At 34.5% G+C, this 23,243-nt stretch overlaps 2 protein-coding genes and 1 long non-coding RNA gene across 5 annotated transcripts; 1 reads left to right on the top strand and 2 right to left on the bottom strand.

Annotated features, from left to right (window-relative positions):
* The first annotated feature begins 699 nt into the window (after positions 1 to 699).
* On the top strand, positions 700 to 22,779 carry LOC105178647 (S-adenosyl-methionine 4-1-methyl-2-pyrrolidinyl-3-oxobutanic acid methyltransferase). Of its 3 annotated transcripts, XM_020699412.2 has the most exons (5): positions 705 to 898; positions 984 to 1,394; positions 2,579 to 2,833; positions 14,054 to 14,147; positions 21,626 to 22,779. In XM_020699412.2, exons 1-5 carry the CDS (start codon positions 824 to 826, stop codon positions 21,859 to 21,861), a joined length of 1,071 nt encoding a protein of 356 aa, XP_020555071.2. In that variant the 5' UTR covers positions 705 to 823; the 3' UTR covers positions 21,862 to 22,779. The 3 variants fall into 3 exon arrangements, with proteins under 3 accessions (XP_088732050.1, XP_020555071.2, XP_011100460.2); XM_088875924.1 differs by lacking the exon at positions 21,626 to 22,779 and having other exon boundaries at positions 700 to 898; positions 14,054 to 15,316; XM_011102158.3 differs by lacking the exon at positions 14,054 to 14,147 and having other exon boundaries at positions 711 to 898.
* Positions 3,722 to 12,801, bottom strand: LOC148784806 (uncharacterized). The gene is made up of 3 exons (XR_016063012.1): positions 12,742 to 12,801; positions 4,796 to 4,861; positions 3,722 to 3,992 (listed from the first exon to the last, which is right to left on the bottom strand). It is a non-coding gene; the product is annotated as an uncharacterized LOC148784806 (long non-coding RNA).
* Positions 6,784 to 11,989, bottom strand: LOC148784807 (uncharacterized). The gene is made up of 5 exons (XM_088876206.1): positions 11,143 to 11,989; positions 8,145 to 10,752; positions 7,237 to 7,934; positions 6,978 to 7,059; positions 6,784 to 6,936 (listed from the first exon to the last, which is right to left on the bottom strand). The coding sequence occupies exons 2-5, from the start codon at positions 10,749 to 10,751 to the stop codon at positions 6,784 to 6,786; spliced, it is 3,540 nt and encodes a 1,179-aa protein (XP_088732332.1). The 5' UTR covers position 10,752; positions 11,143 to 11,989.
* Positions 22,780 to 23,243: the final 464 nt, after the last annotated feature.

Genomic DNA, 23,243 nt, shown 5'->3' on the forward strand with positions numbered 1-23,243 from the left:
GACATTTTTGACATTTGAAATTGTATACTTTATTGTATTTTTTATAATTGTACAAAAAAATATACACTATTATATTTGTACACTTAATTATAATTTTTTAAATTAATACAATTTTAATATTATGATTATTTAAATTTTAATATGTTGTTAAAAATTAATTTATAACAAAAATTAATTAAACGAAATTAAAAAAAAATATGTGAAATCACGACTTGGTGTCGTGATTTGTAATCATGACACCGAGTCGCGATTTTGATCATGACATTGAGTTGCGATTCAAAATCGCGACTAATTTTTTTTTTTAATCAAGTCTAACCGCGACTCGTAATAATAATATTATAATATTTAAAAAAAATATATTAATGTATTTTTTTTTATTTTGTAATAAAATATAATTAACCCAGAGCACCTCTTTGGTGTCTATCTTTTTTCTAATTTTTAATTTATTTTTTAAATTTTTTTTATCTAATTTCCTCCCATTCTCTGAATATTTTTTTGATAGTTACTTCTTTCTTTTTTTATGAATCTTTTTGGTATAATCTTTTTATAATTTTAATATTAATATTATTTTGTATATACTTTAAAAAAATAAAATTTTAATCTTAAATAGTATTATATAATTTTCACGAACATAGGGTGTACCACAAATTAATTACTAGTTATATATTAGCTCTCTTAGGGTGTACCACAAATTAATTACTAGTTATATATTAGCTCTCTTCTGTGTCTTTCTTTTTCTTGTCTATAGGGCGTGAGAAGCAAAGTCTATAAAAGTGGAAGTAACACAGATCCGAAACACACACACACACACACACAAATAACAATGGAAGTAACGCAAATTCTTCACATGAACGGAGGTCTGGGGGAGACCAGTTATGCCAACAACTCTTTAATTGCAGTATATATTCTCTCTCTCTTTCTCTCTCTCTGTATGTATGTATGTATATATATATATATATATTAATGTTAATGGAACTTGGCAGAGAAAGGTGATATCCATGTCAAGACAAATGATAGAAGAAGCCATAACTGAACTATACAAGAGCATGGTACCCAAGACTATGTGCATAGCAGATTTGGGCTGTTCCGCCGGACCAAACACTTTGTTTGCGGCGTCCGAGGTTGTGAGAACTGTCGGAAAACTTCGCCAGAAACTGGAGCACCGGGCCGCCCTGGATTTCCAAATATACTTTAACGATTTGCCTGGAAATGATTTCAACTCGCTTTTCAGGGTTTTCCTGCCCAGGTTTCAGTCGGAACTAAGGCGGGAAATGCCGCCTGGAACCGGACAATGCTTCGTGTATGGAGCTCCAGGGTCATTTTACGGCAGGCTTTTTGCTGCTAAAAGTCTCCATTTTGTTCATTCTTCTACCAGTCTAATGTGGCTGTCCAAGGTAAACCAAAATTTTCAACCAAAATACCATATATTAATTATGTGCTATTCCTGAAACACATTGCAAAAGATTAGTGAGTAGCTAGAAAAATAGAAAGGAGAGTAAACTCATTAGGAATTAGCAATGAATTCAGTCGATAATAAGAACTTTAAATTTTTTTTGCTTCAAAATTAATATTAGAAATGAGATACAATCATAAAGGAACTTTAATATTGTAAAATTTTGTAATTGCCCTTGGCTAAAATATTAAAAAGAACCAACCCCCAATGTTTTACTAGCAAATACTTTTGTTAGTAAAATTTCTAGCAAATCAATAACGAAAAAATTCGGTGTTGGTTTGGGTCGGACATATAGTCCACCCAAGTAGTCTAGATCGGATGTTTGCAACCTAAATAGAAAAAAGCTCTTTAGGCTTCTTGGGTTGTCCTCGACGAAGGCCTTCAATGTTTGAGTCAGTTTGAGAGTTCGTGAGATTTAAAGGCAAACTTATGGGTATTTATAAGATCAGATGTTCGTATTTATATAGATTATGTGTCACCATCCCAAAATTTCAAGTATGTACAAGGCCAACGAACGGTTCTGATTTGGGGTGCCAAGTTCGATACGACCCAACCCGCAAGTAGAACATGCGGATCTTGAACCTTAGTGGGTATTTTACTTTCTAGTATTTTAATCTTGTTAGCATTAGGATAGATATATCCCATTAGATGTCAAAATCAGCTACGAACTAATTACTAAGTAATAATTTTCTTGTTAAATTCATTGGCAATATAATACCAACAAATTTCACTCTATAAATAGGTTCTTCCATTTTATTTCATTAATTGAACTTGAGCTTATAAAATGTTAAATCTTATTTTATAAATAAACTTTTAAAGTATTTGAATAAAATAAGATGATTGAGCTTATAAAATATTAGTAATAGCAATTTTATAAATAATATCATCAAAATTAAATGAATTTGTTAAAATTATGTAAAAGTAGGTCTGGAGCTTCTAATTTTTTTTAAAAAATGAGCTTACAAGTACATATTGTGGAATTTCATTCTCTAAACGTTTTGTCGAATACATTTTAATATTTTATAAACTCTTAAACATATTGTGAAATCTATTTAAAATCTCATAAACATACCAAAACACTCTCTTATTTTGGACATAATCACCTCTATGAGTGTGTACTAGCAGGTCCCGGCAGGGGTGGGGCTGAATAAAGAAAACATTTGCGTGTCAAGTACAAGTCCTAAAACTGTGATCAATGCCTACTATAAGCAATTCCAGGGAGACTTTTCGACATTTCTGAGATGTCGTTCCGAGGAAGTGGTGGGTGGTGGGAGAATGGTGCTGTCTATGTTGGGAAGGAAGAGTGAAGAGGCTTCCAGCCAAGATGGCTGCTACATTTGGGAGCTCTTAGCCATGGCAATAAAAGAAATGGTGTCCCAGGTATGTAATATTTATAAAACACAAAATACTCTTTTAGTTCCAAAAAATCATGTGCATTGTTGTTTTGAGACTAAAAGGCGTTGTTTGGGGCTAAGAATGACGTCCATTTAATGTTAACTTATTATTTTGTATGTAATGTATGAAATAATAAATATCTTATAAATATTTTATTTTAAATGGTATTTATAAAAGTTAGAATATATAGGGTGTGCCACAAATTACTAGTATTAAGAATTGAAATGGAATAAAATAGAAAGAACAACATATATTGTGTCATAAGATATTAATATTAGTTATTTTAATTAACCGGAACTTTATATTAATTATAATTTCTTTACTCAGTTAATTTATTACTTATATTATATTCTTTAATCTAGTATGTCTTTTGTTTGTAAGACAAAAGGAAAAATGCATTTATATTCCACAAGTTAGTTTTGGTTTTTTTATTATTGAATTCACTACATTACTTCCCATAATTTTGAGCACAGTAATTATAAACATGCAAAAACAAATTCAATGAAAAAAATTAAAAAGAAAACGCATAAATTAAACTTTTGATCCCTATACTTTGGGTCAATATTAGTTGGGTCCCTAAATTTCTTGAGGCATGATTTTAGTCCCTAATTTTTACAAATTGTTAGGATTTTGGTCCCCTAATTTGTTTCGAGGCAATACTGCAATTTTCATCCTACATATGTAAAGGGTTGGCAAATTTGGTCCTCTAACTTTTGCGGTGGCAATTTCAGTCTTATATCTTTCAAATGTTCGTAATTTTGGTCCTTCCACCCAATTTATGACCATTTTTTCTTTTAGCGAAAAACTTGTAGCACCCCCTTCGCTACAAGGGCTATATCTACCCTAAACGTCATACTTATAGCAATCCATGTGTTTATAAATATAAATGCACATAATAATTTAATCCATATGAATACGTAACCCCAACGTCATAACAACATAATCAACCCACAACATCATATATACAAATCAAACACCTCGAGTAGTCCACCACAGTTAATCTCCATTCCTACGTTCTCTTTATACAAACAAAATAAGATTCGTACTCTAGCTGACAAAAAGGAGAAACAGCATACTGGCCCGACCTGACTGAGTATAGTGCGTAGACCTATTCTTCAACAGTCAGATACCTCAAAGTCTACTCCTGAAAGAAAATGTCAACAGAGGGATGAGCCTGCCACTCAGTAAGTAAATAATCAGCCCTATCTATATATGTACATCAAACACAGCCAAACATGACAAGTAGGCAACATGCATGGATTACAGTCAATTTAACTCCAACATAATCAATTGTAGTACACCACATAGCTATCTCACAATAAAATAATCAATTAAACTTCTTTTTCCCTAGTTTGCTTACCAGAAGGTGATATCGTGTTTTTCCCGTCAACTCAATCTCACCGTCATATAAATTTAAGTGAATCCCCTTGACAGCCGGCTCATCAATCTCATTTCGCATCATAGATCTTTCAATTCGCATCATAGCTCTTTTATTTCGCATCATAGCTCTTTTCACATCACATCTTTTTTTTTATATCGCATCAAAGCTCTTTTCATTTCATTTCTTTCTCATATCGCATCAAAGCTCTTTTCATTTCATTTCTTTCTCATATCGCATCAAAGCTCTTTTCAACACGTCAAGGGGTATTCACGCCACAATTATATTCAATTTCCACCACTCCCTCATTTTCACATATCACCATTCTTGTAAGCAACTAGTAACGTAAAATAATATATCATTACATTCTCATTTTCAGACACCCACAATACAACATACAACAAACATGATATTCAACGATTTTCTCATTTCACGTACACAATCAAATCAAATCATCCAGCACTCATATACTTTCAGATAAATCCATGTCAGCATGAACCACAAAGTCATATAATAGTAATACCACAAATAAAAAGAACATATATAGATAATACTAATTATTTACTTACCTCAACCTCACAACGTTTCTTTTTATTCAATCGCTAATTGTCGGTCCTTTCACCTCACCCCGTATCCTATAATGAGTTATATCACATACAATTAATATATCGAGAATATTGTAATTTCTTTTAAATATAATATTAAATCTTATTCGTACGGATTTCCAATAATTCTTTAATATTCCACTTCTATCGAAATATAAATTTTCATTCTAGTTCTTCTCAATAACTAGACACTACAGGCTTCAATAAAAATATTTATAATTTATCAAATGATTCATAGGAATTTATTTAACTAAACCCCTTATACATTTATAACTATCATTTTTAATAACATCCTTGAATTAAATTATCATTAAAACCTCATTCTTCCTCTTTAACAATATATTATTTCTTAAGTATAGTTTTCGGAATATTTCTACGGATTTCTTATCAATTTCTCGCTATTATATAATTTAATTGAATAACAATATGTAGAATTGCGTATTTAGTTAACAATTCGGATAGAATTATATAAATTGGCCATAGCAACATTCAAATCTAATAAATTTAATAATCTAATTAACCAACGATATCATTTTTATATCCAATTTGATATTTAATTCGACACTATTTTAAATAGCCAAACCCGTAAAATATTCCGATTAAATAGTACATCGCTTAGTATAAACAATATTTAATAAATGAACTAATTAAATAATATATTTATATAAATTAATAAGTATTAAAATCATAATCTTCGTACCTCTGTTACTTCTTTTTCCTTTCAGCCGAAAATGGTGTGTGTGTGTGTGTTGGCAATGTGTTTGTGTGTTATGTGTGTGTATCTTCATTAAAAAAAACAACAAAATAAAAGAAAGAAGAGAGGCGGTGGGCTGGTGGGCCCACCCTCAATTTTTTTTTCTTTCTCTCATATATATATATCACTTACTAATATATATGTATATATATATAACTTACATATATATATTTACATTATATTACTTACTTATATATGTTATTTAAATATATAATATTATTATTATATTATTTAATTAATTAGACTTTTCTCAAAATACCATTTACGTCCTTCCTAATTTTCTTATTTGATAGAAATTGTCCCAAAATATTATCACGAACTCCAATTTAATTCATTCAAGTGTTATTATGTTCCAATTATGACCCATAATTTAGTGGCTAATTAACTAAATTTCACAAAAATTTACCAATTAATCCTACAATTATTTATATAATATTTGGGGCGTCACAATTCTCCCCTCCTAATAAAAATTTCGTTCTCGAAATTTAACTAACTTACCGGCTCAGGGAATAAATATGGGTATTTTTCCCTAATGTTCTCCTCAACTTCCCAAGTGGCTTCCCTTGGAGAATGATGACTCCACTTGACCTTCACCATTGGTATTTCTTTATTTCTTAACTTCTTTATACTCCGATCCAGAATTTCCATTGGCTCTTCCACATATGTCAATCCCTCTGATATCTCTATCTCTGGCTCATGCAAAATATGACTAGGATCGGATCGGTATCGCCGTAGCATAGAAACGTGAAACACGTCATGTATCTGCGATAATTCTGTCGGTAATGCTAACCGATAGGCTAGTGGTCCAACTCGCTCCAGAATTTCATATGGCCCAATATATCGCGGACTCAGCTTTCCCTGTTTCCCGAATCTCAAGATTCCTCTCCATGGTGATACTTTTAGAAAGACTTTTTCCCCCACTTCGTATTCCATCTCTCTACGATGCTTATCAACATAACTTTTCTGTCGATCCTGTGCTGCCTTCAAACACTTTTTAACTGTTTTTAGCTTGTCCACTGTTTCTTGGACTAACTCCGGCCCTTCAAGCTGTCTCAATCCCTCAATATCCCAACAGATCGGGCTTCGGCATTTTCTTCCGTACAAAGCTTCATATGGAGCCATACCAATACTGGAATGAAAACTATTATTATAAGCAAATTCCATCAGTGGTAGATGATCATCCCAGTTTCCTCTGAATTCAATTACGCAGGCTCTCATCATATCTTCCAATGTCTGAATCGTCCTTTCTGACTGTCCATCCGTCTGAGGATGAAACGCTGTACTGAAATGCAATTTTGTACCTAGCGCCGTTTGCAAGCTTCCCCAGAAATGAGAAGTAAATCGAGGATCTCTATCAAAAACTATAGAGATAGGAATACCATGTAATCTCACAATCTCTGAAACATATAATTCAGCGAGCTTATCCAAGGAATCATTTTGACGGATTGGCAAGAAATGTGCAGATTTAGTCAGTCTGTCAACAATCACCCAAATAGCATCATGTCTTCTGAATGTACGTGGTACCCCAATGACAAAATCCATAGTAATCTTTTCCCACTTCCATTCAGGTATAGTCAAAGGATGAAGTTTACCAGCTGGTGCTTGGTGTTCTGCTTTTACCTACTGACAAGTTAAACATTTCGCTACGAACTCTGCCACATTTTTCTTCATTGTTGGCCACCAGTAATAGGGTCTCAAATCACGATACATCTTGGTACTGCCAGGATGCATAGCATACGGTGCGTAGTGCGCCTCATGCATAATTTCCATTCTCAACTCCTCTACGTTCGGCATGCATATACGTTTTCCATTAAACAATGTGCCATCTTCTTGGATTATAAATTGATCGCTCTTTCTTTTTTGCACCTTAGCTTTCATCTTCTGTAGATATGGATCTCTAGCCTGTGTATCTTTAATTTTATCCTTAAGGGAGGGCTTCACTTGTATCGTAGCTAGTAGAATATCACCACCAATGCTAAAGTGTACATCCATAGCTCTAAGGGCAGTCAAATACTCCATGTTATAGCAGATCATACCCGCAAGTTGGTCCACCGTCTTTCTACTCAAAGCATCTGCTACAATGTTTGCCTTCCCGGGATGATAATCAATGGTGCAGTCATAATCCTTCAAAAGTTCCATCCACCTTCTTTGCCTCAAATTCAACTCTTTCTGTGTTGGGATATACTTCAGACTTTTATGATCTGTAAATATTTGAAACGTCTCCCCGTATAAATAATGCCTCCAGATTTTCAGTGCATGTACTATGGCTGCTAACTCCAGATCATGGGTCGGATAGTTTATCTCATGTGGCCTCAACTGCCTCGAAGCATAAGCTATAACTCTCCCATGCTGCATCAAAACACACCCAAGTCCTTGTCGTGAAGCGTCAGTAAATACCACATATCCTCCATCCCCATACGGCAAAGCAAGGATAGGTGCTGAAGTGAGTCTCTTCTTCAACTCCTCAAAACTCTGAGCACATTTGTCATTCCAATTAAATGGTGCATTCTTCTTCAACAAGTTCGTCAGAGGTTTTGTGATTATAGAGAAGTCCTTTACAAATCTTCTATAATAACCAGCCAATCCTAGAAAACTCCGGATCTCCGACACATTTTTAGGTGGCTCCCATTCTAAAATAGCCTTAACTTTTGCTGGATCAGGTTGTACTCCTTCTTTGGAAACAACGTGCCCCAAAAAAGCAATTTCCTCCATCCAAAACTCACATTTGCTGAATTTACCATACAACTGTTTCTCTCTCAAGATCTGTAAAATTGTCCGTAAATGTTGTTCATGTTCCTCGGGACTACTCGAATATATCAAAATATCATCAATAAACACAATCACAAATTGATCAAGGAATGGTTGTAACGTCTTGTTCATCAGAGCCATGAAAGCTGCAGGGGCATTCGTCAATCCAAATGGCATAACGACAAATTCATAGTGGCCATACCTGGTCCTGAAAGCTGTCTTTGGGATCGACTCTTCCTCAATCCGTAGTTGCCAATATCCTGACCTCAAATCAATTTTAGAGAACAAAGTGGCACCCTTTAGCTGATCTAGCAGATCGTCAATCCGTGGCCGAGGATACTTGTTCTTGATTGTGATTCGGTTCAGCTGTCTATAATCGACACATAATCTCATACTCCCATCCTTCTTCTTTACGAATAATACTGGTGCTCCCCACGGTGAAATACTAGGTCGGATGAACCGTTTATCCAATAGCTCTTCTAACTGCTTCTTCAATTCTTTCAATTCTGACGGAGCCATTCTATACGGTGCAATTGAAATAGGTGCCACCCCAGGAATAGTATCTATTTCAAAGTCTACTTCTCGATGAGGTGGTAGTCCAGGTAATTCATCAGGAAAAATATCAGGAAATTCCCTCACCACTGGAACGTCTAATACACACGGACTAACTTTCATGGTATCATGCACACTAGCTAGGTACGCCTCACACCCTTCTTTAATTAGATTAAAAGCGGTCACAACAGAAATTAAGCAGTTAGGTATCACTTTTCTTTCTCCCACTATAACCGTCTTCATCTGCCCATTGACTTCAACCATCACCTCTTTTGTTTGACAATCCACTAGAGCATGATTACTAGCTAACCAGTCCATCCCCAGGATGACATCAAATTCCCTAAGGTCTATTACAACCAGATTTGCATATAAAGTAACACCCTCCACCACTATTGGACAAGATCTTACCACCGTATTCACTAATACAAACCCACCAGCAGGCATAGACACATATAAATCATGTCCAAATGGTTCTATTTTAGCATGTACATGAGATGCAAAATTACGTGATATAAATGAACAAGTAGATCTTGGATCAATCAATATATGTGCACTAGAATCGCAAATAGAGAAGGAGCCAGTGATAACCTCAAGTGTCGTAGGAGCTTGTTCTTTTGTGATTGCATACACCCTGGCTTGTGGTTGAGACTGACTACTTTGTCCTGTTGACGTCATGGAAAGATTCCCGCTACCTCGACCACCTCTACCTCGTCCTCTGCTCGTACCTGCCCGTTGTGTGTTTTCCCCCACATTGCTAAAATCTGAAGTCTGAGGTCTTCTAGAATTATCCCTCCATGTAGGACAGTCCCTGATAATGTGTCCTGGTTGATGGCAATTATAACATACAATTGGTTGAACTCCCCAACATTCACCAGTATGTCTCCTACCACAGTTAGCACAAGAGGGAATAGATCTTCCACTAAACGATCTGGCTGGACCCTGTCTTGCTCCAGATCTAACCGAAGTAGGCCCACCTCTACTCGAAAATACTGAAGAAGACCTGCTAGTCTGACTTACTCCTCGGCCTCTGAACCAACCCCTCTGCGGACCAGAGCCCCTAAAGGAAAATGCACCACTCTGTCCCACCGTAGGATCCAGGTTACCTGTTAATTTCTTTCGTTTAGCTTCAGTTGAGCTCCTTTCAATGGATGTCTCCTCTGCCCTCAGTGCCGCTTCCAGCAGTGCACCATAACTTGGAGGTTTGATTGCTATTTTTTCCCGAATCTCAAGTCTCAACCCCCTTTCAAATCTGTCTCTTCTCAATTCATCAGTACTCACTTCTTCTGGGGCATATTTTGACAATCTCACAAATTGCAATTCATATTCAGCAACAGATAACTCATTCTGCTTTAATTCCAGGAATACAACTTTTTTACGGTTTCTGTAGACTGGTGGAGTATATTTGTCAGTAAATTCTTTCAAAAAGTCATTCCACGTCAAAGTGGCTGGTCGGTTCCTGCTCCCTGGGACTGTTTCCCACCAATCTAAGGCATCTTTCTCCAGTAAGGACACTGCATACCTCAACTTTTGCTCAGAAGTACACTCAATCCTGTCCAACACCCTTTCCGTGTTTCTCAGCCATTCCTCTGCTTCAGCAAGATCAGTTGTACCGGCAAATACCTTCGCCCCCTGTTTCCTTACTATTTCATAATTTTTGTCAATAACTGCATCATGTAGTTGTGATTGTGGCGATGGAGCCATCCTCTGCATCATTTCCATAAACTGTTGCATAAAAGGGTTTATTTCTGGTTGTGGGGCATTTCTATTTTGGGATTCTAACCCCTGATGTTCTGATCCTGAATTATGACCCTGCACAGACTCTATTGACTCAGTTGGGCCAGCAGCGTTTTCTCTTGACGCCTCCATCCTATATAAATTACACACATGTGAGTAGATTCCTAACATATACACCTTAAGTATAAAATAACATTTCATCTACTATCCCAAGAAAATCTAATCCCTGCTCTGATACCACCTAATGTAGCACCCCCTTCGCTACAAGGGCTATATCTACCCTAAACGTCATACTTATAGCAATCCCTGTGTTTATAAATATAAATGCACATAATAATTTAATCCATATGAATACGTAACCCCAACGTCATAACAACATAATCAACCCACAACATCATATATACAAATCAAACACCTCGAGTAGTCCACCACAGTTAATCTCCATTCCTACGTTCTCTTTATACAAACAAAATAAGATTCGTACTCTAGCTGACAAAAAGGAGAAACAGCATACTGGCCCGACCTGACTGAGCATAGTGCGTAGACCTATTCTTCAACAGTCAGATACCTCAAAGTCTACTCCTGAAAGAAAATGTCAACAGAGGGATGAGCCTGCCACTCAGTAAGTAAATAATCAGCCCTATCTATATATGTACATCAAACACAGCCCAAACATGACAAGTAGGCAACATGAATGGATTACAGTCAATTTAACTCCAACATAATCAATTGTAGTACACCACATAGCTATCTCACAATAAAATAATCAATTAAACTTCTTTTTCCCTAGTTTGCTTACCAGAAGGTGATATCGTGTTTTTCCCGTCAACTCAATCTCACCGTCATATAAATTTAAGTGAATCCCCTTGACAGCCGGCTCATCAATCTCATTTCGCATCATAGCTCTTTCAATTCGCATCATAGCTCTTTTATTTCGCATCATAGCTCTTTTCACATCACATCTTTTTTTTTATATCGCATCAAAGCTCTTTTCATTTCATTTCTTTCTCATATCGCATCAAAGCTCTTTTCATTTCATTTCTTTCTCATATCGCATCAAAGCTCTTTTCAACACGTCAAGGGGTATTCACGCCACAATTATATTCAATTTCCACCACTCCCTCATTTCCACATATCACCATTCTTGTAAGCAACTAGTAACGTAAAATAATATATCATTACATTCTCATTTTCAAACACCCACAATACAATATACAACAAACATGATATTCAACGATTTTCTCATTTCACGTACACAATCAAATCAAATCATCCAGCACTCATATACTTTCAGATAAATCCATGTCAGCATGAACCACAAAGTCATATAATAGTAATACCACAAATAAAAAGAACATATATAGATAATACTAATTATTTACTTACCTCAACCTCATAACGTTTCTTTTTATTCAATCGCTAATTGTCGGTCCTTTCACCTCACCCCGTATTCTATAATGAGTTATATCACATACAATTAATATATCGAGAATATTGTAATTTCTTTTAAATATAATATTAAATCTTATTCGTACGGATTTCCAATAATTCTTTAATATTCCACTTCTATCGAAATATAAATTTTCATTCTAGTTCTTCTCAATAACTAGACACTACAGGCTTCAATAAAAATATTTATAATTTATCAAATGATTCATAGGAATTTATTTAACTAAACCCCTTATACATTTATAACTATCATTTTTAATAACATCCTTGAATTAAATTATCATTAAAACCTCATTCTTCCTCTTTAACAATATATTATTTCTTAAGTATAGTTTTCGGAATATTTCTACGGATTTCTTATCAATTTCTCGCTATTATATAATTTAATTGAATAACAATATGTAGAATTGCGTATTTAGTTAACAATTCGGATAGAATTATATAAATTGGCCATAGCAACATTCAAATCTAATAAATTTAATAATCTAATTAACCAACGATATCATTTTTATATCCAATTTGATATTTAATTCGACACTATTTTAAATAGCCAAACCCGTAAAATATTCCGATTAAATAGTACATCGCTTAGTATAAACAATATTTAATAAATGAACTAATTAAATAATATATTTATATAAATTAATAAGTATTAAAATCATAATCTTCGTACCTCTGTTTCTTCTTTTTCCTTTCAGCCGAAAATGGTGTGTGTGTGTGTGTTGGCAATGTGTTTGTGTGTTATGTGTGTGTATCTTCATTAAAAAAAACAACAAAATAAAAGAAAGAAGAGAGGCGGTGGGCTGGTGGGCCCACCCTCAATTTTTTTTTCTTTCTCTCATATATATATATCACTTACTAATATATATGTATATATATATAACTTACATATATATATTTACATTATATTACTTACTTATATATGTTATTTAAATATATAATATTATTATTATATTATTTAATTAATTAGACTTTTCTCAAAATACCATTTACGTCCTTCCTAATTTTCTTATTTAATAGAAATTGTCCCAAAATATTATCACGAACTCCAATTTAATTCATTCAAGTGTTATTATGTTCCAATTATGACCCATAATTTAGTGGCTAATTAACTAAATTTCACAAAAATTTACCAATTAATCCTACAATTATTTATATAATATTTGGGGCGTCACAAAACTAACCCTAGTCCACTACATGCTCCAAGTTAGGCCCAACATGCTTTTGAAATAAATTAAGCCCTCATAAATTCATACCTTGTTCTGATCGTTTTGTTCTCTGTATTCCAAGTCCTCGATTTTATGGACTTCCTTCAACCACACTGCCACAGTAGATGGTTCGTAGGATCTTGGCTCCTTCAGCAACGAACAATACAGTCTTATTTTATTTCCTACCTTAGGGTGTAAAATTCACTCCAATATAGGGACTAAATAGAATTTTGGACAAATAAGTTGGCACAAAAGTCTTACCTTTATTGAAAAGATCTTAAAATATTACATAGATATTATATCTTTCGTTAGAGGAGACAACTATTTAGCCATTCATATGATAGATTGACTTGTTAGGAAAACCCCCATAAACTAAGAGATTTGAAAATACAAAGACTTGATACTTGAAATATTATGCTTTGAAAAGTTGAAGAAGTTTGTTCTTATAATCCCCATGTGCTTCATTACTTCCTTATTTATACGCGTCAGGGGATTTCAAACCCGGACTCCCAGTTTATTTTTTTTATGACGTCACTATGTTCATCATTGCCGCATCCTTTCCAGCTGTTAGTCATAATGGCTTGTCGGCCATGTGATTCCTAGCTGGCTTTCCTACTTTATTGACTGTTGCTCTTTGTTGTTTTCTGCCGACAGTCTTATTCTTGATTTTTTGTACTCTCCAATTTTTACATCGCTTTGTAGAAATTCCATACTTTTTCCTTGTCCTGGTTTGGTTTTGGATTTCTTTTGTGTGATGCGAATTTTTGTTTCGAACAGGGGCTTCTCTTGTTTGTCACAGCAAGGGCATATATGGTTATGTCATTGCCCAGCATGCAGCATGATGCACATTTTCATCCTCGTAACTTCAATTGTTGGTTGCTATTTTCCAAGATTAACATCCTCTTCTTCTCAAATAATGTTTTCGCAAACCCAGTGCTTTTTCCCGTCATAAAGTTTAACAAGAACAATCCATTCACCTTGTTTGAGAAAATTTTGAATAAACACTTGACTTTGTCCATCTCAGTGAGACAGACCCATAATCCCCAAGCTCTTCTGGTACAGATATCGTCTTCACTAATAGCTAATACCAGGGGAGCTTCTCTTGAGGCGGCTTTAATTTTGTTAATAGCTATCATGTCTAGTCTCTACAACTTAATCAAATAGAAGGCTGGATGAGACCCCTTTTCTACTGTTTCTGGAGCTACTGATACGAATTTTAACTCCAAAATATCTACTCACTTCAAGTGAGAGTTGTTTTGCCAAGAGTCATAGACTACCCCACTAATCCATTCTGGAAGAAATTTTCGGAAAACTTGGCGATATAGTATGAAGTGAAGCCAAGGCTCCAAAATTATACCATTCTCGCACATCTTCTGATCCGGATCCCTTTGACATCTAGACTTTGTTGTATTTTCCGAATGTTTCGATGATGGTCTTGCTAGGATTTACTCCTTCACGGGAAATTATTTTTTTCCACATACTCTGGTATTTCCTGCCAAATAGAAGAAAAAGATATCAACTCGTTAGTATTAGCCCTAGAGGTGTTTGGCATCGTCCTAAGGCTAATCTGTCGCTCTTTTACCCCAGAGGCGTTGGGTTGACTTGAATCATCAGGAGTTTGCACTTCCTGTGATTCAATTAATGCCCTTTCACCAGAGTCTAGCAATGGCCTCGTGCAATCGGTACTTGAATCCGACTCTATAGGTTTAGAGCCCTGCACTCTAAGGGTATGTCTAGGGTCATGCTCCCTTAATTAATAAGTCATCCTCGAAAGTGATGCTTTTCGAATTAGTTCTCGTAGGTCATTCCATAGCGAGGTGAATGCTAACAACTCCTTATGGCGAATTGGACCATGTCCAGATCAACTCTTTAAATTTGTCCGGCAACTTGGGCATTTAGCGCTAGTTGTCCAAACTTGTTGTCAAGCTCATCAAGATTTTCTTTAAGGTGCCTGAGCCTCAACATGATGGAGTTTGCTTCAGATGCCTCCATCCATTTTTAGGAAATCTGCAAGAACATTCTCGTGAGATTTTATGAGAATAATATTATAACAATAATATCGACATTCAACTTGCCATCTGATAATACAAGCTTTCTCAATTTTAGATTCTAATTTATTTTTCAGGAAAGTTTTAACATTCGTATTATCAACTTTTAATTTGAATTCTTTAGCAAGTAAAAATAAAGGTCATTTCGTAAAAGTCTTCGAAACCGCAAAGAATTCCTTCTCGTTAATGTGCCAGACTTTGGCTTATTATTCTGAGAACTACCCTCCTGTAAATCTACAAGGTTCTTCCCCTGTAGTGGTGTTTTTTTATGTGGACTGTTGCCATCTATAGTCATTGGCATCTGTGTAGACCACCAACCCGTCCTCGTTTTGTGGTATAGCAAGCTTTGACAGGTTACTGCAAACCTGTTTCAGCTCATGAACCTTTGCGAATGTATTTCCTCCCATTTCCATTTTGAACTTTCTATTTCTTTCAAAAGTGGTTGGAAATCCTTTCTGTATGTTGTAAGATCTTTAATAAAAATACCTGCAACATTAACAACTCCCAAGAAGCTTTGCAAATGCTTACTCTCCTTGAGTACGTATGGAAAATTGTGGATTTTGTCCACAATAAGATCTTGTATCTCAATTCCTGCTTCAGCAATAAGAACTCCTAAAAATTTAATTTTATTCACAGCAATAGTAGCTTTCTTCTCAAAAAGAACTAAACTTTCTTTATGGCATGCATCAAAAAATATTTCAAGATGTTTAATATGATCTTTCTTATTGTAGATGCAATTAATATGTTGTAAATGTAGACAAACATGAATTCAAAATAATTTTAAAAAAGATAATCCATTTTTCTTTGAAATATTTAGGGTGCATTAGCTAAACCCGTTCTAGATATATTGTCCCTATGGTGTGGAGAATGCGGTAAATTTTTTTGATTCACTCTCCATTTTAATTTGATAAAAACCAAATTTGCAATCGAATTGAGAAAATACTTTTGCACTTTTAATGCAAAGATATCAACACATGTATCATGAAAGGAAATAGAAGGTGTTTTTACCCTAAACTAGGGTGATCCAAATGCTCCTCCAACCATGATCTTGGCTTCTCGTATTTTCTTATTGAGTACTGGGATTTTCTGCGAAAAATTCCTTCCTGCAATAATGGGTAAGGTTTTCCTTGCTTTTTTAGGGAAAACTTTAGGTTTTGCCGTGCAAAACTCTAATCGTAAATTAATATAAGCTATAAAATACTCTGTCTTATATTAATATACAACATAACAACATACAAGTATATAAAAAAAGGGACTCATCATTCAATCCTTATGGCAACACCATCCAGTTTGAATTCCATTCCGTTACCTTTTCTTCTCCATGGTTTATGATCTTCGAGGAAACGTAATCCCAAAGTCATATTCCCATTTTCTCATCCTGCAACTAGAATTTTATGACCTGTGTTCCTAGCATACCTTCATATCTACCAACAACAGGTTGTTCCAAATAATATAAGTCATCACAAGAAAAAAAATTGTCATCTTAGTGATGTCAAATATAACTTGTAGTCCTTTCCATCCTTCAGGGTATCTAAATTTTACATTATTTACCCTAATCGCTTGAAGAGTTAGCTTTTTAGTAACACTCTCTCCTTTCTTTTGTATCCTGTAATCCTATCTTTCAAAAAGGACATTCTGCTACTAAACTCAGTTCTAGAACTAAGTGTTCTGTCTATATCTAGATGATCTTTTATTAGAATATTGACACCACCTATTGTAGGTATCCTAATTGAATCTAGTGCCATAACCTAACAAATTCCTTGAAAATTCTAGGAATCTCAATGTACCCTTTCTTAAGAAACAAATCAGAATGATGTTTGCAATTCTATAAAATATAGAATATGGTCTATTACCTTCTTTCATTGGGTCTTTTCTTTTAAAATCCTAATAAAGAGTTTATTGAAATCTTGGTATGTTGGGTTATATGCAATTCTAGGATAGATGTCAAACATCAATTTTTCTGCGTACAGATTACCACTCATTGTCCTAAGACAACTATCTCTTAGGTTATTGATTATTCTATCTATTATAGATAAATGTATTTCTGAATCAATTCATTCCTTAAAAGTTGCTTTTATTACTACTTCATTATTTCCTATGTGGATTTATTTCATAGTAACAACTACTTCTTCTTTAAACTTACTTAATTCTTCAAGAATTTCTTCTTTAGGAATAAGTTGCATATCGTCACATTACCAGTAAATTCCATAGGTATAGCAAACTCACCTAAACTTACTTTGTAAATTATGTAATGCTTCCTTTGGTTCAGTTCTATCTGGTTAAGAACTCTTTCAATTCCTCCAATCCTAAATCCATTGTATAGGCTGAGATTGGAGTCTTGTCGCATGATTCTTTCCATAGTTTTTTTTGACCTCGTCATCTTGAAAAAGAATCCTGACAGGTTTTTCATCCAAATCAGTCTCTATTTCTCCCTCATAGACACTTTCATATGACGGAAGGTTTTCGAATCGGTAAATGGGTACCAAATCGCCATAGTAGATTGCTTTAGAATGCCATCCGTGGCTTCAAATTTTCTCAATTCACCACATTTCTATAGGCAGTCTGAAGTGATATGACCTCTTGCTCCGCATGTCTAGCAGTTGCAATCTTTGAAACTTTTATTGGCTCGAATATGGGCTCGTCTGAAAGTCCTTCTTGTAATGGTTCTTACTGTGGATCTTTTATCTGTTCGTCTAGATCCTTAGGATGAAACCTTTATTGGTCTGTTCTTTTGTCAATATTTGTATGACTTGGCCTTTATTTGGACCACCATGATCTCCGTCTGAAAAAGGTTCTTCTTGAACTCCTTGGGTAGGAGTCACTTCTTTGCTTCTTCCTCTTCCTTAGCTCACTTGATTCTCCTATAATAGTAAGAAAATCATTGTTATCACAAGAGAGAGGGGTTTGTTTGATCTTACCTCTTAATCTCTTCATATTTTTCTGGATAGATGTTTGATAACACTAATCTTTCAGTTTATCTTTAAGTAGAGCTGCTACTTTTGTTGCTACTCCACTCTGGAAAAAATACTTGTGAAACCAATAGATATATTCATCTACTATGCAAATACTCCTTAATTCAAGGCTAAAGAGAGCTTGTGCATATTCTCTAGCATTTTCTACTCTACTTCCTTCGAAGTAACCATTTCTAATGAAGTGTATCTTGATAAGCCTTCCTAGCCAATCTGCTATCATGGTTTTTGAATCTCCGGCACGAATGCTGACTTTGGTATCTTCTGGGGTATTATCCCATATGATCTTCACAGAACCCTCAAAACTTATCTCCACTAGTTTATGAAGTTTTCTTTGTCGAGTTGTAAAGTAACTGTTGCTATCTTTATTGCTGCAACCCATTCATTTAACAATTTATCGGTATTTCGAAAATCGATAACATTCAGGTTAAGTATAGAGTCGTATGGATGCAAGAGCTAGAGCATGGTTCTCACCCAAGGTGTAATTTCAGCATCTTCTTGGATTTCTTCCTGGATTTTCTTTTAGCCTGGTCCCCCCGAATGTTGGGGTGATTTTGGTGTGGAAATTCAAACTCTCTCTCATTGGATGATCTAGTGGAGGATCATTAGAACATGTACTTCCCTCCGGTGATGGTAGTGTTGGAGTGATTTCATTAGTTTGGATATTGACCAAGTCTTGAATCTCGAGTTGGGAAAAGAATTTTACCAATTCTTATAAATCTGATAGATCTGCTCTTATTACCTCCATTACTTTATAGATCTGATGGATGCGATGATCAGATATTCTCTAGTCTTTGGCTTTGGAATCTCTTCTTATGCAGAAGAGGTACTGTTCCAATGGCGTCCCTGATTTGCTCTTATATGGATTTAGATATCTCATAGCTCTCCCTTTGATTTCTCTTTATATATGCAATTTCTGACTTCAGATATGTATGATCCTTGTGTAGATCGAGAAGGATCTCGTCCACCTTTTGGCTCAAAGTTTTCATTTTCATAAGTATATGAATTAACCTATGTCCATAGTCTTCAACTGTCTTTTGAATTTCTCTTAGATCTTCTGAGATGTTTGAGGTATCTGGCTCGATTTCTTCCCAATCAACTCCTTAATCATAATTTGTAGAACTGTATTAGTGAAAGAAATTACCCGTTCCTTTTCTCCTTGTGGGTAAGCTACCATGGACTTCGATTAAGTGTATGGTTTTCACCATATTTTCTGGTAGCACCTTCTGGATCTCATGAATTCTCCACCATTCTTCTTATTTCTCCTTAGTAAGAGGTTCATGATCTGGCTTTATGGCCTTCTTTAGAATTCCAAGGACGAAATTCTTTTTCTGTTTTTTCAAGATCTGGAAATATTCCTGATTGTTAACCAAACCTTCATTCTGTATTTGGAGATAATCTTCTCCGTTTTCTAGAATTTCCATAAAGAAATTGCATCTTTAATCTTTCAGATTTTGAAAGTATTCTCTGTTGTAACTCGAACTTTCATTCGCTTTCATTCTCTTAAAGAATCCCTCCGTTAGTGAAAAAAATATCTAAATATAAATAAATATTTCTTCACCTAGGCTCTGATACCATTCTAGCAGGGGCATGTGCAAGTAAATGCATTAGAATGTTAAATAATCGAAAATGGACTAAAATGCTCATTTTAAAGCTAAGAAAGAGTAAAATCGTCCAAAAATCGGCCAGATTCGTGCGGAGGATTGAAATCATGACTTTTTTTTGAAACTTACAGGACTAAAATTGCTAATAATAATGTTACAGGATCAATAACGCCACTCCTCTTAGTTACAGGACTAATTTTGCAATTTTTCCTTTTCTTTAGGCACGGTTATGGTCAATAATCTTTAAAAATTGTCATGATTTTGGTCCATTCGATTCCCTACTTAACATTCTTAAATTCAATTTTAACGGTTAGACCAAAATCGTAATAATTTGTAAAAATTAAGGACCAAGATCATGTCTCGCAAAATTTAGGGACCAAAATCAGTTTAAACCTTAAGTATAGTGACTAACAGTATCATTTACCCAAATAGACCCTCTATCGTTAAAAACATATACATAAAAACAAAAGATCCCTCGTGGGAGGAGGCATTTTGCTTCTGTTTTTTCTTCAAGAAGAGTTTCTTTGATATTCTTTCATAGTTTCTTCACGGGGTATTCCAAATCTTAAATTTTACGGACTTTCTCCAATTACATTATTCGAGAATATCGAGGACTTGAAATACCCTAAAACAAAGCGGTCAAACAAAGGTATGTATTTATGGAGGCTTAATTTTATTTCAAAAGCATATTGGGGCTAATCATGAGCATAGAAAAAAAATTGTTGGACTATATATTTTCTTTGAAATGAGAAATTGGTCATTAATTAGGCCTAAGGACCAAAACTGTTAACATTTTAAAAGTTGAAAGACTAAAATAGAATTTCAACATATTTAGGGATTGAAAATGAATTATTGACAATATATGAGTACAAAAACTGTAATTATCCCTAGTTAACCCTATGTAAAATTCTAAACGTTAAAAAAATTCAGTGAAAAAATTAAAAACAAAAAGGATAAACTTTACTTTTGATCCCTATACTTCGGTTTCTAAACTTTTCTAGGGATGATTTTAGTCCACAATTTTTATAAATTATTAAGATTTTGATCCCCTTAATTTTTGAGGTACGATTATGGTCCATAATCTTTAAAATCGTAATGATTTTGGTCAATCCTATTCCCTCCTTAAGATTGATCTTTAAATTCAATTTTAACAATTGGACAAATATTGTAAAAATTTGTAAACATTAGGGGACCAAGATCATATCTGAAAATATTTAGAGACCAAAATCAATTTTGGCCTAAAGTTTAAGGACTACAAATATAATTTACACAAAAGATCCTCGATCATTATAAACATATATCTAAAAGCAAAAGATCCCTCGAGGGAGGAGGGGTTTTGCTTCTTATTTTCCTTGCCCAGGAGTTTCTTTGATATTTCTTTATAGTTTTTTTTTTAAAAAAAAATGCAAATAACTTTTTGTAATATTATAAATGAGCAAATTATCTCTTATAAAAAAAATTAGAAATTTACCTCCGTGTTTTTTGAATTGCAATAATCTATTTCCATATATTTTTTAAAATGGGGCAATTTACCTCTTTGGATTGGGAGGTAAATTACTTCATTTAAAAATATACAAAAACACAAATTGGACAGTGCATTAAACCTTTTTTTTTAATATTTATATGTTTAGAAGATGGAAATTACATTAAACCCCTAATATAAAAATAGACAAAATAGAAGAAGGAAGCGTATAGCTTAAAAGCATCCATATAAATGTACATGTGCAGGGGCTAATAGAAGAAAACAAGCTACACACATTCCACATCCCTTATTTCACACCTTCGCCAGCGGAAGTCGCAGCAGAGGTCGAAGAGGAAGGGTCCTTCGCCCTCAACGCCGTCGAGGTCTCGGAAATCAGTTGGGCTGCATGCAGCAACTCTCCGTTACATTCCGAGAATGCGTGGCATATGGCCAGTTGCCTGAGGTCCGTAGCGGAGCCCTTGTTGGTCGAGCAATTTGGTGAAGTCTTGATTGATGAACTGTTCGAGAATTACAGGAAGATACTTTCTCATCGCATGTCTGTAGAAGATAACAAATTTGTCAATGTTAGTGTTTCCATGACGAGACGAGACTAATGACTAGCCCAAGAACTAAACTTGCTGGCCGAATGTTCAATACAAATGAAAACAAAGAAAGATTGGCGACAAAAAAAAGAAAAAATAAGTGAGGATTTGGGGAAAATAGCAGTTTTAGTTCCATAAGTTAATTATGCTCATATCACTTTTGGTCCCATTCATTACGACATTAGCACTTTTAGTCTGATAACTTACCAAAATTAGCACTTTTGATCCTCCTGCATTTCTCCATCTACAATTTAACGATGTAGTTTACATGCCTATGAGTGCTTTTCGGAAAAATTGGCCTTTTTTTAAGAGTGTAAATTGGCCATTTTTTTAATAGTACCATATAAGTGTTTCATTTGGCCTACTTGACTCACTTATGGAAGACATAATTCTTTGCCTTGCTTCAATTTATAGAAATATGGGAAGGATATGATCCAATTTTTGTGAGAGAAGAGAGAAACTGCTTTTCGCCTCAAATGCAGTTATATTTTTCCCCAAAAATGGTCCCAAATTAGGAAAAAGATGAATTTTTTCTCCAGCAAAAAATACTTAACGATCACATGCTGGGCATGTTTGCTACACCGTTAATTCTAGATAAAAAAGTGAATGAGGACCAAAAGTGCTAATTTTTATAATTTATGGGACTAAAAGTGCTAATCCTATAATGAATGAGACCAAAAGTGAAATGGGCCTAACTTATGGGACAAAAAAATACTATTTCCTCGAGGATTCTAATATCGGCACCAATTATATACATTTAGTGACATGATATTCTTATTTTGTCGCAATAATGAATTTATTAGTTTTAAAGGTGATTATTACGTTGTAAAAGTTGTTATTACACTATAAAAAATACGGGATTTATAAATGTTCGTTAAGAACGGTCACGCGGCCCCTCCAATGGGAATGATTTTTGTAATCATTTTGGAATGGATAACATTTGTGAATGTCCTGCTATTGATGAATTGGTAATTTTTGTAATTTATTAGTTACAAAGGCCATTCCAAAAGCATTTTAAATGATGGTGTTCATAGAGGCGTTACAAATTTCAAACTATTACGTGTTGAAACGCCTTTGGCACGGCTCTTGATTTGTAACCGCCATAGGACTTTCATAAAAAACGTCCCAAGAATTGTGTCAAAAGCCGTTACAGATTTGTAGTGTAGTGTGACATGTTCGTTATAAAAGTGGCTACAAAATGGAGGCCGTGAAGATTAACAACCGTATTTGGGACAGCCTCGTTCGCAGTGTAATGGCCACGGAAATATGAAAGGGTTCGTTC

Source organism: Sesamum indicum, linkage group LG12 (genome assembly GCF_026168435.1).
Source record: "Sesamum indicum cultivar Baizhima isolate 11 linkage group LG12, ASM2616843v1, whole genome shotgun sequence".
In the NCBI taxonomy this organism is placed as follows: Eukaryota; Viridiplantae; Streptophyta; class Magnoliopsida; order Lamiales; family Pedaliaceae; genus Sesamum; species Sesamum indicum.

What these genes read in the sequence shown, in the direction of transcription:
- LOC105178647 (XM_088875924.1), top strand. Translation starts at nt 824, where the DNA reads ATGGAAGTAACGCAAATTCTTCACATGAACGGAGGTCTGGGGGAGACC. An exon ending in CCAACAACTCTTTAATTGCA is followed by an intron (nt 899 to 983) that starts GTATATATTCTC and finishes GGAACTTGGCAG; the next exon opens with AGAAAGGTGATATCCATGTC. An exon ending in GTCTAATGTGGCTGTCCAAG is followed by an intron (nt 1,395 to 2,578) that starts GTAAACCAAAAT and finishes GTGTACTAGCAG; the next exon opens with GTCCCGGCAGGGGTGGGGCT.
- LOC148784807 (XM_088876206.1), bottom strand. Translation starts at nt 10,751, where the DNA reads ATGGAGGCGTCAAGAGAAAACGCTGCTGGCCCAACTGAGTCAATAGAG. An exon ending in ATGAAGAAAAATGTGGCAGA is followed by an intron (nt 7,060 to 7,236) that starts GTTCGTAGCGAA and finishes GATTGTTGACAG; the next exon opens with ACTGACTAAATCTGCACATT. An exon ending in AATTATATGTTTCAGAGATT is followed by an intron (nt 6,937 to 6,977) that starts GTGAGATTACAT and finishes AGTTTTTGATAG; the next exon opens with AGATCCTCGATTTACTTCTC.